The sequence below is a fragment of the Rhineura floridana genome, chromosome 3 (genome assembly GCF_030035675.1).
Source record: "Rhineura floridana isolate rRhiFlo1 chromosome 3, rRhiFlo1.hap2, whole genome shotgun sequence".
Classification (NCBI taxonomy): Eukaryota; Metazoa; Chordata; class Lepidosauria; order Squamata; family Rhineuridae; genus Rhineura; species Rhineura floridana.
Genome location: NC_084482.1, coordinates 217436268 through 217451220, shown reverse-complemented (window position 1 = coordinate 217451220; position 14953 = coordinate 217436268). Strand labels below are relative to the sequence as shown.

Below are 14953 nucleotides of genomic sequence, written 5' to 3'. Positions count from 1 at the left end.
CTGGGGGTGGTTCAATTTAATCACATGAGATCCAACAAGAGGGCTTCTCAAATGGCTTAATTCATTTACCTTTTCAATAAGAGGATTCAATATTATGATTTTCTTAAATGACAAACCTACTTCCAACCTATAAGACCCTGGTGTGCTATATTTCTCAATAATAGAAACATAACCTATTGACTTAAAAGGAATATGATATTGTCCATAATGGCAATACTTTTCCTGGATTGGCATTATCCAGTCTGGAGGACCAACAGTATGTATTTTGGTCACATCCATAAGGCCATTGAACCTCTTCCAATGCGTTATAGTTCTGGGATATTCTTCCCTTTTGATGAAATCAGGACAAGAGCCAGTTCATCGGTGGTTCTTCTTTTCTTGGCACTTGCCATAAAAATCTGGAAGAGCAGAGGTGATCCCTCCCCCCAAGTGACTATAGAAATCCATAAAATGTTGCAAAATTCTTCATGTATCATGTCGCTGCCTTGGGACATTTCACCAAATCGTGAGGTGCAAGAAATCTTGGTGTCAACAGAAGAATCATGGCAAAAATGAACTTGCTGCTTCTGGGGACCTTTGGTGCATTTAATTAATCGTGACTCCTCACAAGCTGCACTCTGTGAGACAGGTAGCTGATGGAGGATATCTTTTTCCAACTGTTCTTTCCTGGAAGCATTACTTAATAACCCTGGAAATCGACAGGCCATCTCCACCTCTGGGTCCTGATAACAGATCCAAGCATTTGTGGGGATGGGCTCGATGCCAGTATTCTCCAGGACACCTGCTTTCCACTCTGCACGTGTTCCTAAGATTCCACATATCATCAACAGGATAGTGGGCATGTTCTGGTGCTTTAAGAAAATAACACAGAAATTATTCTTTTCCCTCCCCCACCCATAAGTCAATCCATTAATTTGCCCCAGACGTTCCTTACCTACCACAAATAGTCACTGACTCTTGAACCTGTTCACTGTTTTTCTACATATCTCAAAACCTGCCTACATCCTGTATGCCTCAATCTTAAAACTACCCTTGTTCCTTCATATTCTTTCTTCTTTAATCACTTGCTTGGACCAGCAGAGCAAATTTCTTAAAAAAAAACCTGAACAATTGCAACCCTGGGAAAGAAAAACAAAAAACAAAACATGCATATTGCACCATTTACGCTGTGCCCATTGAAGAATACCATATTACTGTACCTCCTGGGTACTGAAGTCCTGAATTTGGGATGCATGCGCACAACTAGGACTGGAGGGAGAAAGCACATCAGGTGGTTTGTCCTTCCACTGCTTGGCTACAAGAACTTGTACCTTCAGTGAGGCCCAAAGAAAATATTTAGTCCTGCAGGCATCTTTGTTAGTGTCCCTGTCAGTCTTATCCTCATGTCTTTGTCTGTCCACTGTCTGAATGCACTTTCCCTGTTTCTTACCATGGTTCATCCAATGTCTGTAACCATTGGACTCTATTGGCTTACCCGCATCTTCCCATTTCTTAGACTTGGATTTGCTTACATGATCCTTTGCTGCTTTTGTGTCCAAATCTTTTCTGTGTAATGCAATTGAATCTGAGATCCCTTTCCCTAATTTTGTGCTTAATTCTGATACATGTGGGATCTTCCTCTTTTGGATTTCTCTTGCTGCAGATGCAAAACAAAGCACAGTCAGTAGCACCAGCATATAACATTCCAAATACAATTGTGCTTCCATTTGTACCATGTCAGAGAGTTTCACCAGTGAACACCCTGTTTGCAGAGCAATTGCTGTGGGTTCCTTGTTACTCAACTTATCAAGGACTGCATCAGTGTCTGAATTTGCACACACAAAGTGTGACAATGAAGAAAACAACTCCCTGTTGGAATCAGGGCTTTGCAACTTGTCAATTTGCATGCAGATGGCATCAGAAACCAGCTGCTGTTTTGGAAGCCAAATTGTATTAATTTTCAAAGTAAATTCAATGTCTGGATAGACTCTTCCTGAAGCTAGAAGCTCTATACTTTGAGTCTTGTTTTGATCCAAAGGCTGTTTGCCAGCAAGAGATTGTTCCTCAGGAAAAGAATACCCAAGGGAAGCATTCAAATCAGTATTTTTTTCCATGGAAGTGGGCACATCATGTGTGTTTTCAAGTAACTCTGAAGCATTTAAGCAAGGGCCTGCACTTTCAGAAGATGCTTTTGTATGTTCCTCTTTAAGAACATTAATAGGACTTTGCTCAAAGACAGGAGCCCTCCTGGTTTCAACTGTTTCTTTTTCCTTTTGTGCAGCCGTGCGATACATTTATAACACATTGAAAGCACATGGCTTCCCCTAAAGAATCCTGGGAACTGTAGTTTAAGCCTCACAATCTCTGCTATACGTTCAAAACAACAAGGGAGGCGATTTGCATGCAGTGAAGGCTGGTGGCCCCAAGGCAGTGGAATCCCCCTGGGTTTGTTTCAGAACCTTGGACAGCTCCTGGGAAAACCTGGAGTGGATTCCACTGCCCCACTGACATGGAGCCAAGCAGCCTCCACTGTTGGCATGTTTCCCCTTAAGGAACGAAAAAACCTCTTCAGTTATTCTCTTTCTGTGGCCTGTAGGCTGAGCTGGGCTGGCACTGAGCCTCACAGCATTGAGTGAGACAGAGAGTAAAGGGAATTCTACTCCGGAGGATCTCATGATGCTCCAGTGAATGGGTGGTGGTGCAGAACTGAACAGGGGTAGGAGGGGGACCATGTACATGGGAATCACAGCGAAGGAGACCAAAGTGGACAGGAGCACCCAACATTATGGACAGCCATGAAAAAAAGGCATAATGCCATCAGGTGAGGCTTAGAGAAGAGAAGCTCTAGGGAGATGGCAAAAGGCCTTCCCATCCTGCATGCAGCTGAAGAGCAACCTACCTGCTTTTCTACAGGGCGGGGTCGACGATGAAATCACTCTGTCTGCGTACATCACCATCGCTTTTCTGGAGGTTCCTCTGCCTGTCACTGTAAGTATCCATCTTCTTCCTTCTGCAGTCCGTCCGGGACAATCATTCAGGTTGGGCAGAGGGTGCCCCCCCATAATGGCTGAGAAACCCCCCCCCCATGAAGCTGAAAATTGCCCAGCAAATAAGGAACTAGTGGGGGCATTAGCCATGTAGGAGCCACCTTGAATTTGTTTACCCTAGGTTCAGTTCCCCTTCCAGCTATTAATTAAAAATGCTTGTGTTAAGTAGAAAAAGTCTTCCCGAAGGAAGGAAGGAAGGAAGGAAGGAAGGAAGGAAGGAAGGAAGGAAGGAGAGTTTCCTTCTCAAGCAAAGCAACCAGTCTTGTTTATCTAGAATAAGTCCAGCACCCTGTTCTCACAGTTGCCAACCAGACGCCTGTGGGTAGATCACAAGCAGGACTCTCCCCTCCTGCAGTTTCCAGCAACTGGTATTCAGAAGCATACTGTCTTTGACCATGGAGGCAGAGCACAGCCATCATGGCTAGTAGCCACTGATAGCCTTATCCTCTTTTAAAGACTTCCAAGTTTATTTATTTATTTATTTGCCGATTTATAACCCGCTTTCGTTCACTGAATTCAAAGCGGCGAACAACAGTATAGTCTCATACAATATAAATAAACTCATAAAATCAGTTAACATATCCATTAAAAATCAATTAAAAATTAACATTAAATGAAACAGTACCATTTACATATTAAAAGCTTGGTGAAATAAAAAGGTTTTAACATGTCGACGAAAATCTAAGAGGGAATTAGAAAGCCGTATCTCCAGTGGAAGGGTATTCCACATACTAGGGGCCACCACTGAAAAAGCTCTATTCCTAGTGCCCGATTGACAGATGGTAAAAACTGAAGGAATAGTCAAAGTACATTCAACAATGGATCTCAGTGGACGATGGGATGTGTATTCACGGAGGCGATTAGATAAGTAAAGTGGCGCCAAGTTATGTAAAGCTTTAAAAGTTAGGACCAACAGCTTAAATTGATTACGAAACATAATAGGAAGCCAGTGCAGATGATATAAGAGTGGTGTAGTGTGCACTCGAGGGCCAGCTCCTGTTAGCATCCGTGCCGCTGCTCTTTGCACCAGCTTAAGCGGCCGGAGGGTTCTAACCGGAAGACCGACATAGAGGGAATTACAATAATCCAGTCGTGATGTTACAAGGGCTTGCGTTACCTTCCGTAAATCGGATAATCCCAAGAAAGGACGGAGTTGGCTAACTAATTTTAATTGTGCAAAAGCACTTCGTGAGACTGCTGCAACCTGAGGTTCCAGGGTCAGGGCTGAGTCTAAAATAATGCCTAAACTACGGACTTGCGTCTTCAGGGGAAGTAAGATCCCGTCTAATGTGGGAAGATTTTTATTTTCCTGAGGAGAGTCTCGTCCGATTAGAAGAACCTCTGTTTTATCTGGATTAAGTTTTCATTTGTTACTGTTCATCCAATTCTGCACTGCTGCCAAGCATTGGTTCAGAGGGTGAACAGCCCCTTTGGCGTCTGGTGGAAATGAGCAACAGAGTTGCATATCATCTGCATATTGATGGTAAGAAATCCCAAATTTACGAATAATGCGACCTAAAGGTTTTACATATATATTGAACAACATTGGGGAGAGAACAGAGCCCTGTGGGACACCGTATCACAATGGCCAGGGCTCTGAAAGAAAATCCCCAAGAGCAACTCTCTGGAATCTACCTTCAAGGAAGGAGCAGAGCCATTGTATTACAGTGCCTCGTAGCCCCATCTCGGAAAGGCGATTCAAAAGGATGTCGTGGTCAATAGTATCGAATGCGGCCGATAAATCCAATAGGACTAGTAAGGTCACATTGCCTTTATCTAGTTCAAGCCGTAAATCATTGACTAGCGCCACTAAGGCTGTTTCTGTCCCATGATTTGGTCTAAAGCCTGATTGAAAGGTGTCATAATGGGCATTGGTGTCTATGAAACTTTGTAGCTGTGCCACCACAACTCGTTCGATGACTTTGCTTAGGAACGGCAGATTGGATACAGGGCGGAAGCGATCACAGAGAGTGGCATTAAGTGATGGTTTTTTAAGTAAAGGTGTTATAATTGCTTGTTTCAGATATTCGGGTAAATGGCCTTGTTGGAGTGATGAGTTAACTATCACACATAGCCAATTTGCCAGTTCAACTCCAGATGTTTTTATGAGCCAGGAAGGACATGGGTCGAATAGAGTTGGTGGCCATCACTGCCTCCTGTGGGGGCGAATTCCATAGTTTACCGTGGAAGTAGCAAGTGGCCTACATGTGTTCTGTGTTGTTAATTACATGGTGCTTAATTTCTTCCGGAGCCCTCCAAGTAGATGGAGAATGTTGGTGATTTAGTTAAGGTTGTTCCTGGGAACAGTGGGGATAGGCATGTCGCTTTCAGAGATATGTGGTGGAACTCCAGAAATTGAGGAGGAATGCAGAAATGTTGATTATAAAAATGAGTATCTGGGCCCTTTTCAGCCTTTCCTTGGAGTGTTACTGTTGTTGGGATGACCGGTAATGTGGTCTGAAGTGGCAGTTCTACTGACCAAAAAAGACAACGTGATTGTGCTGAAGGGCTCAATTAAAATATCAACCCAGCTTCCATGCTAGGGATCATTGGGAAAGGTACTGAAAATAACACTGTCCATGTCATAATGTTGCTGTATAAATCTACAGTGTGGCCACATTTGTGCACTCTGTACAGTTCTGTTCACCTCACCTCAAAAAGGATATTGAAGAGTTGGAAAAGGTTCAGAAAAGGGCAACCAGAATGATCAAGGGGATGGAGCGACTCCCATAAGAGGAAAGGTTGCAGCATTTGGGGCTTTTCGGTTTAGAGAAAAGGCGGGTCAGAGGAGACATGATAGAAGTGTATAAAATTATGCCTGGCGGGGAGAAAGTGGATAGAGAAAAGGTTTTTTCTCTCTCATAACGTTAGAATTCAGGGACATCCAATGAAGCTGAATGTTGGGAGATTCAGGACAGACAAAAGGAAGTACTTCTTCACACAGCACACAGTTTAAACTGTGGAATTCCCTCCCACAAGAGACAGTGATGGCCATCAACTTGGATGCTTTTAAAAGAGAATTAGACAAATTTATGGAGGATAAAGCTATAAATAGCCACAATGGCTGTCTTCTCCCTCCACTGTTGAAGGCAGTATGTGCCTCTCAGAGAGCCAGTGTGGTGTAGTGGTTAAAGTGCTGGACTAGCACCTGGGAGACCAGAGTTCGAATCCCCACACAGCCATGAAGCTCACTGGGTGACCTTGGGCCAGTCACTGCCTCCCAGCCTCAGAGGACCGCAATGGTAAACCCCCGCTGAATACCATTTACCATGAAAGCCGTATTCATAGGGTCACCATAAGTCAGGATCGACTTGAAGGCAGTCCATTTCCATTTTCCATATGCCTCTGAATACTAGTTGCTGGGGATCACAAACAGGGAGAGTGTCCCTGTTGCCCTCAAGTCCTGTTTCCAGCCACGCCAAGAAACTTGTGTCCATGAACATCCATCACCCCAAAATCCAAAATGGTTGCCCCTCTTGCCGATCCACACAGACCTAGAAAAAAATGCCCTTTCCAGGGTTCAAATCTCCACACGGCCATGAAGCTCACTGGGTGACCTTGTGCCAGTCTCTGCCTCTCAGCCACAGAGGAAGGCAATGGTAAACCAACTCTGAATATAATTTACTATGAAAACCCTATTCATAGGATCGCGCATAAGTCGGGATCGACTTGAAGGCAGTCCATTTCAATTTCAAGCATGATTGCGTGGGAGTAAACTCAAGAAGCATACAAATGATCAAACCTGCCCTCCCCTCCTCCTACCTCCCATCACCTCCCTTTTGCCCCTTCCCACCCCCTTCCTTCAATCCTCCCCTCCCCTTCCTACCCCCTCCTACCCCCTCCCCTTCCTATCCCCTCCTACCCCCCTCCTCCTTCTGCTCCCCTCCCCCTTCCTCTACTCTCCCCTCCCTCTCCTCCTCCCTCATGGTCAATGTTACCTATCCTAGCCATGATTGCATGGGAGTAAATCCCACTGAAGTCAAAAAGCATGCAAATGATCAAATGTGCCCTCCCCTCCCTCTTGCCCCTTCCCTCCCCCTTCTTTCACCGCTCCCTTCCCCTCCCCCCTCTCCTTCCAATCCCCTCCTTCCCCCTCCTCCTTTCCCCTCCCCGTCCTCCTCCCCCTCAGTCAGTTTTACCTATCCTAAGACTCCAACCTGGGAGACAAGGGTTCGAATCCCCACACAGCCATGAAGCTGACTGGGTGACCTTGGGCTAGTCACTGCCTCTCAGCCTCAGAGGACGGAAATGGTAAATCCCCTCTGAATACCACTTACCATGAAAACCCTCTTCGTAGGGTTGCGGTAAAACAGGATCGACTTGAAGGCAGGCCATTTCCATTTTTCTTCTCCCAGGGATAAATTCCACACTGCCACTTTCCCACTCTTTCATAGAATCATAGAATAGTAGAGTTGGAAGGGGCCTATAAGGCTATCAAGTCCAACCCCCTTTCCTTTCTCTGTCATCCTGCCCGCCCAACCATTGAGGAAGGATATGTTGCCTCTTGGCTCTGCCCTGCATCCTGCAGCCAATGGGTCTGACTCTTGCCATTCTAGCCACCTCCTGTGTCCTCTTGCCAAGACTTTGGAAATGGACTCGGGGGCTTGGGATAAGCCTCTCCTTCCTTCCTTCTCTCCCCAGCACTCTGTGGTGCGCAACGCTCTGTTCTGTCTAGAGACGGCGTCTCAGAAGAAAGACCTCCACGTTTACACCCGGGCCGTGATGGCTTACGCCTTTGCCCTGGCTGGGAAGGAGGAGAAGAGGCAAGAGATGCTGCACTTGCTTGAAGAGGTGGCTGTGAAAGAAGGTGAGAAATGAGCTCTTCCTCCTCGTCCCCTCTGTCTGGTTCCTTGTTCATAGAATAATAGAGTTGGGACCTTTAAGGCCATCTAGTCCAACCCCCTTTTGTGGCGCCTGGATTATATGAGCCAAACACTCATAACTCTCTCCGTCTCTGAAGAGGATGATTCTCTACACTGGCAGCAGCCCGGAAAGCCAGAGGAAGACACTGACCGGCTGACACCTTGGCGCCGCCGTGCTCCTTCGGCAGAGGTGGAGATGGCGGCCTACGTCCTCCTGGCTTACTTGAGCAAACGGCCGGCACCATCTCAGAAAGATCTGGCGACGGCCACCCGCATCGTCAAGTGGCTCAGCAAGCAACAGAACCCCACAGGGGGATTCGCTTCCACTCAGGTAAAGTCCTTTTCTTCTTTCCTGGTACCCAGAAACAGAGCATGCTGGGAGAGGCGGGACACAGCCAGAGTGTCCTGTTAGTTTTAGAACTGAGGGCTCCTATTGGGGTAGGTGTGAAGTCCAAAACCTACAGATGGAGAAATGATGGGGCATGGGAATCTGAAAGGTCAGGGGCCAGTGGGAGTGTCACTAAGGTTTAAATTCCTTGGCTTAGTATACAAACCTTGCGGACTCTATAAATTCTCACCACAAACTTGTGATGAGCATTGATATCTCCCACGCCCACCCCCCCACATACTCATTAGGGATGGAAAGATGGGCCGATTTTTCTTCTCTCAATTTCTCATTTTTCCAAATATTGAATTCTCCACATCTCTACAGCAATTTGAGAATTTTCTCCAGCATCTTGGTGCAAATTTCTCCCAATAAACACATATTTGTAAGCAATTTTGACTAAAACGTTTTCACTTTTTAAAAAAATAATTAATTAATTAGATTTATATTCTCCCCTTTCTCCCAGTAGGAGCCTGGGGTGGCAAGCAAAAGCACTAAAAACACTTTTAACACATCATAAGAAGAGACTTTGAAATATATTAAAACGAAACAACCATTAAGAACATATTAAAACAAAACATCTTTAAAATCATTTTTAAAAAAGGTTTAAAAACATCTTTAAAAGCAATTCCAACACAGACGCAGACTGGGATAAGGTCTCTACTTAAAAGGCTTGTTGAAAGAGAAAGGTCTTCAGTAGGTGCCAAAAAGGTAACGGAGATGGCGCCTGTCCGATATTACTTTCAGGCTTGCTACCAGAGCATAAGAGCAAATTTTGGTTATATGATGTGGTGTCCACATCCCTAGGAGACACTCTCTTCCCCCAAGGCCGCTAACTTATGAATCATAAAAAGAAAAAAATGCATTGTTGAAAACCAAAGTGGGGGAGGGACACAGATTTTCAGAATGATTTCAAGAGATAAATGCACATTTCAAAATAATTACTATGGGTTGCACCCAATAGAGCACTAACCAAGCTCATTCTGTCAGCGCAAGTATTTATGATTGTACAATGGAACTACCCCCTCCTCCCTCTCAGGTGCCACTTTAAATCTGTTTTGGGGGCCCCACCAACCCTCCAGAGTAAATTTGGGGAGGGTGTGTGGTGTGCGCAGGGGGAGGAGAGGGGGAGAGGGTCCACTGCACAAGAGTCGATCCTTGAGCTTACAAAACAAGTGCATTGGATCCCGTCCTATTGGTTAAACAGAAATACAATTTATCTCACTATAGCAGGGAGGATTCCATCTATTGTCCAGGTGGACAACTCTTGATAGGCAATGCCAAGGCCTGTCTCGCTCTCCCTTCTTAGATTCTTTATCCTTGGACGAGCCAGCCCTACAACTGGAGGAATGCCCTCTCGTGAAGCAGGCCACATGGCCATCTCCCCTTACCCTTGGTCTCTCTTGCAGGACACTGTGGTGGCCCTGCAGGCCCTCACCCTGTACGGGGCCACTACCTACTCCAAGAATAGCGCAGGCACGGAAGTGACCCTGAGCTCCGGAGGGAACTCTGTGAGAAAGTTCCAGGTCAACAGGGCCAACCGGCTGCTGCTTCAGTGCCAGGCTCTGCCCAAGGTGCCAGGGGACTACGACCCTGCGGCGACAGGAGATGGCTGTGTCTACATCCAGGTGAGTGTCCCGGGATGGGCACCTGGGAGGGAAAAGGTGAGCTTTGTTGACAGATGTGTAGCTGCTCTCAGTTCCTACTGTGGGGGGGGCAAACAGAGGGAGGAGCGCAAGGCAAGGAGAGGAGTGGGGGAGGGAGGAAAGGGGCAGGTGAGACATCCTTTTTCATTCTGCATTCATGGCAATGCGTGCTTTTTGATTATGTTCCCGCATGCAGTGCAACTTGAGCCCATCACGGTTTTGTGGTGGCCACACTGCTTCATTAGCAATGTGTCAAGAAGACTAGAGTAATGACAACAGAGGATTCATGTAACTTTAAAGCTGACAATGAGGACATTGAACTTGTCAAGGATTATCAATACCTCGGCACAGTCCTTAACCAAAATGGAGACAATAGTCAAGAAATCAGAAGAAGGCTAGGAGTGGGGAGGGTAGCTGTGAGAGAACTAGAAAAGGTCCTCAAATGCAAAGATGTATCAATGAACACTAAAGTCAGGATCATTCAGACCATGATATTCCCGATCTCTATGTATGGATGTGAAAGTTGGACAGTGAAAATAGTGGATAAGAGAAAAATCAAATTATTTGAAATGTGGTGTTGGAGGAGAGCTTTGTGGATACCATGGACTGCGAAAAAGGCAAATAACAAATTAAACCAGAACTATCACTAGAAGCTAAAATGATGAAACTGAGGTTATCATACTTTGGACACATCATGAGAAGACATGATTCACTAGAAAAGGCAATAATGCTGGGGAAAACAGAAGGGAGCAGAAAAAGAGGAAGGCCAAACAAGAGATGGATTGATTCCATGAAGGAAGCCACAGACCTTACAAGGTCTGAACAGGGTGGTTTATGACAGATGCTCTTGGAGTTCACTGATTCATAGGGTCGCCATAAGTCGTAATCGACTTGAAGGCACATAATAACAAGCAATAGGTACAGGGGCCAGCTTTTCATACATCAAACGTTCCCATTTAAAAAAAGAAAAAGTTTGGTCCTGGCTTTTGCTGCACTAGAGTCCTGGTGGGAAGCCCTGGCAATGTGCCCAATTAAGTTCACTTCTTTGTTGATGAAACTGGCGTTCCTCTCTCTGTGCGTATGTAAATGGTTAAAGGTTCTGCACAGCAACTCGCAGCCTGAATGTACAAATAGCTTAAAAAATTAAGTGTAGTGGCATGGCACCACAGCACCAATAAATAAAATGGGAAAACCCTTGCAGTGTGGTGCCACTCCCACAACACACGCTTCCTGGCATTCCTATGGTTCGTTTTTCCCTTCTGTAAGCCAGCTTTGTACGAACACGTCAGTCATAGCCTAAACATCAAAAGTGTACGGTGAAAAATATTAGCAATAAATCTCAATAGATGGACACATGTGAGAAGAGATCCCTTTTTTATTTTTATTTATTCGTTGTGATTAGTCTTCAGAGAATGATAACATTGCACATGAAGCAACACAGTGTGACAATGGATGGATTCATTTTCCTTTGTTTTATTTTCATATTATATTTATTTTTGATTGCTAAGTTTACTTTTTTACAGTATTATATATTATACACTATTATATTATTTAAATATTGGCTAAGCTGTATGACTGATCTGAACTGTGAAGATAGTGATGAGTATTATTTTGGAATTTATTATAACTCCCTAAGTATGCATTTTATATATTTTCCTCTTGTTTGTACTATATATTATTATTTTTAAAGTCTTTTTTTTTAAGGTATGGCAGCATAATACAACTCACTTGTATTTGGAAAAAAGGGGAGGTGGAATTGGGGGTGGCAGCAACATGGTCTATGGAATGTGAGAAGTTAAAGTGGGGATGTACAAAAAAATGTTTATTAGGAGAAGTTCACATTCAGACACTGAAGAATTTTCATGAGGTTTTAAAAACAGTCATAAATTACTGCCAAAGTGTGGAGAACTGAATTTAAGGGCTGTTGTGTCCACCCGTGGCAGCTGGTGAAAGGAAGGTGCCAGCAGGGTCTGCCAGGGGGAGATGGGCTTCATTCTTCATGCATCCCTCTATGAAGTTTCAGCTGTGGGGGAGGAAAGAGTATAAGATTCTCCTTCAGTCAAGCATTTGCCCACAGGGGGCCCAATAGGTTTGGGGGCCCAAGGCAGGAGATCCAGATGGTAGCCCCCATCCCCACCACATAAGCTGGAGAAGGGGCAGTTTGCTGCCCCTTTCATGCTCTTCCCCACCAAATCTGTCAGCCCAGATGAGGCACCTTATGCTGCCCTCCCCTCCATTCGGCTGATGCAGCTGTCTGTTTCAGAGGCTGTAGTGCACGGCTGCAAACCACATCCTGCTTGTGCTCCTCCCAAAGGCATTTGCTTGGAAGTGGAAGGAAGCTGCATGCCAGCCTAGATGAATGCATCTATGACATGTTGCTGCACATATCCCACAATAAAAACACAGTCTGGATGGGACCAGTGTTTTTTTCTTCATGCAACAGGGTCTAGATTCAATTCCCAGCATCTCCAGGTAGGGCTGTGAATGTCCCAGTCTCTAAACATGGAGAATCTCTGCCAGTCCATGCAGATAAGGTTGAGCTAGGTGGACCAATAGCTTGACTTGGTGTAAGGCTGTTTCCACTGGAGATATAGGCAGTGCCTGTGGTTGGGTTATATAAGGATGTTTCCAGTTGCCCCTCTCCCTCCAAGTCTGTGTCCAAGCTGCTGCTGGGTTGTGAATGATACCACCAGAGAGAGAGAGAGAAAACTCACATACTGGGGTGATATTTCCCTTCCAGACCACCTTGAAATACAATGAGCCTCTGCACCAAGAGGACGCGCCTTTTGCCCTGGAAGTGCACACGGTTCCCGAGGCTTGCACCGGACCCAAAGCCCAAAGAACATTTGACGTTGCTATCAATGTCAGGTAATCTCTTCACAGGCCCCTCCGAGTAGGAAAATGGAGCCACTGCACATCCAGGCCTGCAGGCTCTTGGTTAGGCTGTTGTTTGGCTCGATAGTCTTTGGTAATCAAGTTGTTATTGTACTGTATTCTGGTGTGACCAGTGTAGTCACACTCATTGTATATCATCCTGATTTCCTTTTTTTTTTTTTCAATAATTTTTATTCAGATTTTCATAAAACATACAAGACAAAATCATAAAACATTCAAAGACAAAAAACAAAATCAAAAATAGTTAAACAAAAAGAAAAAAAAAACAAAAACAAAAATAAAAAATAAAGAGTAAAATATTGACTTCCCATTTGTCAAAGATCAAATCAGTTATAAGTCTATAATATATAACAATCCTGTCTCTTAAGTCATATTATAAAATCACTTTCCTCCAGTAGTTATCTTACTTAATCATCAAATCTCATAAACATTACTTTATTCTTTCCACAAAAAGTCAAAGAGAGGTTTCAATTCTTTAAGAAATATATCTATCAATTTTTTTTTCCAGATAAGCATATCGATTAATCCATCTCATTACTAATTATGATAATCTTATTGTCATAACCATAGTCAAAATAAACATTTCAATTAATCCATCACTTCAGAATCTGTTAGGTTCAGTAATTTCAGTAGCCATTGTTCTATTATCTCTAGTAATTCCATTTTCCATCTTCCATCTTCAGTAGTCTTGTTAAGTCCAGTAATTTCAATATCCAATCTTCCATTATCAGTATTCCATAATAATCTTGCTGTCAAAGCCATAGTCATATAGTAAGAGTCTGATGGGAATTACCTCTATCCCAAATATTTTCTTGCCATCCATTCTGAATAGGTTGCTGAAATACTGCTGTAAAATCATATCTCTGTTCTTTTTTTCAAAATACACTGGGTCATCTCTTAAAAGTTTTTCCATTGTCACATGGCTGCAGTTAAGTCCATAGATTTTCTCTATATTGGGCTCCATCACATCATTCCAGTCCAGAAGATAGTCCATGCCATTGATAACTTTATCTCTAGAATCTTCATTAATTTCTTCAGAGATAACATTGAGTTCCAAACAATAGATTTTATTTCTAAAGTCCATAGACTCCAAATCTTGTTCCTGTTCCACGTTTGTTCCAATCTCCGGGATCTCCTCTCTCACAGGGACCCCTATTCCAGTCTCCAGGGTCTCCTCTCTCACAGGGACCCCTGTTCCAATCTCCGGGGTCTCCTCTCTCACAGGGACCCCTTCCAGGGTCACCTCTCTCACAGGGACCCTTATATCTTTAATCTCCTGCTTCATTTTACTCAATTCAATTTTCATTATCTCAATCTCATCCATTATTTTCTGAAACATAGTTATTTCCAGATTCTCAGCCACTTTCTTAATTGCCATTTTAAAAGAAAAATATAGGAAAACCACTTCTTATTTCAGCAACAATTGGGTTAATACTCCAAACTTGGTGACATCACAGTATAAACAGAGCAGACAGCCTTATCTCTCCAATAGTTAAGTAAACAAAATGCAGTTCCCAGGATCGAAACAATTAATGGCAATCGTCAAGAAACAGATTCGTCAAAATAAAATAGACCAAAAAGAAAGTAGTCTCAAAACAGTATAATATTTTTCAAAATAAAAATCTGGAATAGAAATCCCTCTTCTGTGTATATCTTTAGAATGCAAATCCAGGACAGCTTTTTGCAACAAAAACAGAGATAAGCTATTAATTAGTGCGTAGCAGAGAGAAGTTACGGCTCCCCAGTGAGATGTCAAAAACCGATCAATCTGGCAAATCTCTTTTAAACAGCAACAATTTAAGTCAAGTAAAAGAAAAATATAGAAAGAAGGGTGCTTGCCTGTTAGTGCGTTCTCTCTTAGAAGATAAGATGAACGTTCGCTTTAACAGATAGAGCTTGCTGTTGAAAATCCGTCCCACCTTCGTCGGCTGGACCTCGTCCCATAAATTAATGAGATCTGGTCGTCCCAACAAAAATAGGCTTTGAGGTTAATCTCTTCGTTTCTCCCTACCCGGGAGAAGTTTAATCAGTCAAAAAAAAAAGAAAAAACTGACTGATATATCTGAATAAGCTTCTTTTGAGGCAGGAGCCCGTCTCAAAAGCAGGCACAGGCTAAGTCACCCTTCCCGGAAGTTCCAT

General features: G+C 43.8%; 1 protein-coding gene across 2 annotated transcripts in view; it reads left to right on the top strand.

Moving 5' to 3' along the window:
• The window catches only part of LOC133381560 (alpha-2-macroglobulin-like), a 74421-nt gene that overhangs the window by 53656 nt on the left and 5812 nt on the right, over positions 1–14953 (top strand). For both annotated transcript variants that reach the window (XM_061620812.1, XM_061620811.1), the window contains exons 27-31: positions 2893–2967; positions 7668–7833; positions 7987–8219; positions 9683–9901; positions 12660–12787. In XM_061620812.1, coding sequence (XP_061476796.1) covers positions 2893–2967; positions 7668–7833; positions 7987–8219; positions 9683–9901; positions 12660–12787 — 821 coding nt within the window. The remainder of the gene's footprint in view (positions 1–2892; positions 2968–7667; positions 7834–7986; positions 8220–9682; positions 9902–12659; positions 12788–14953) is intronic.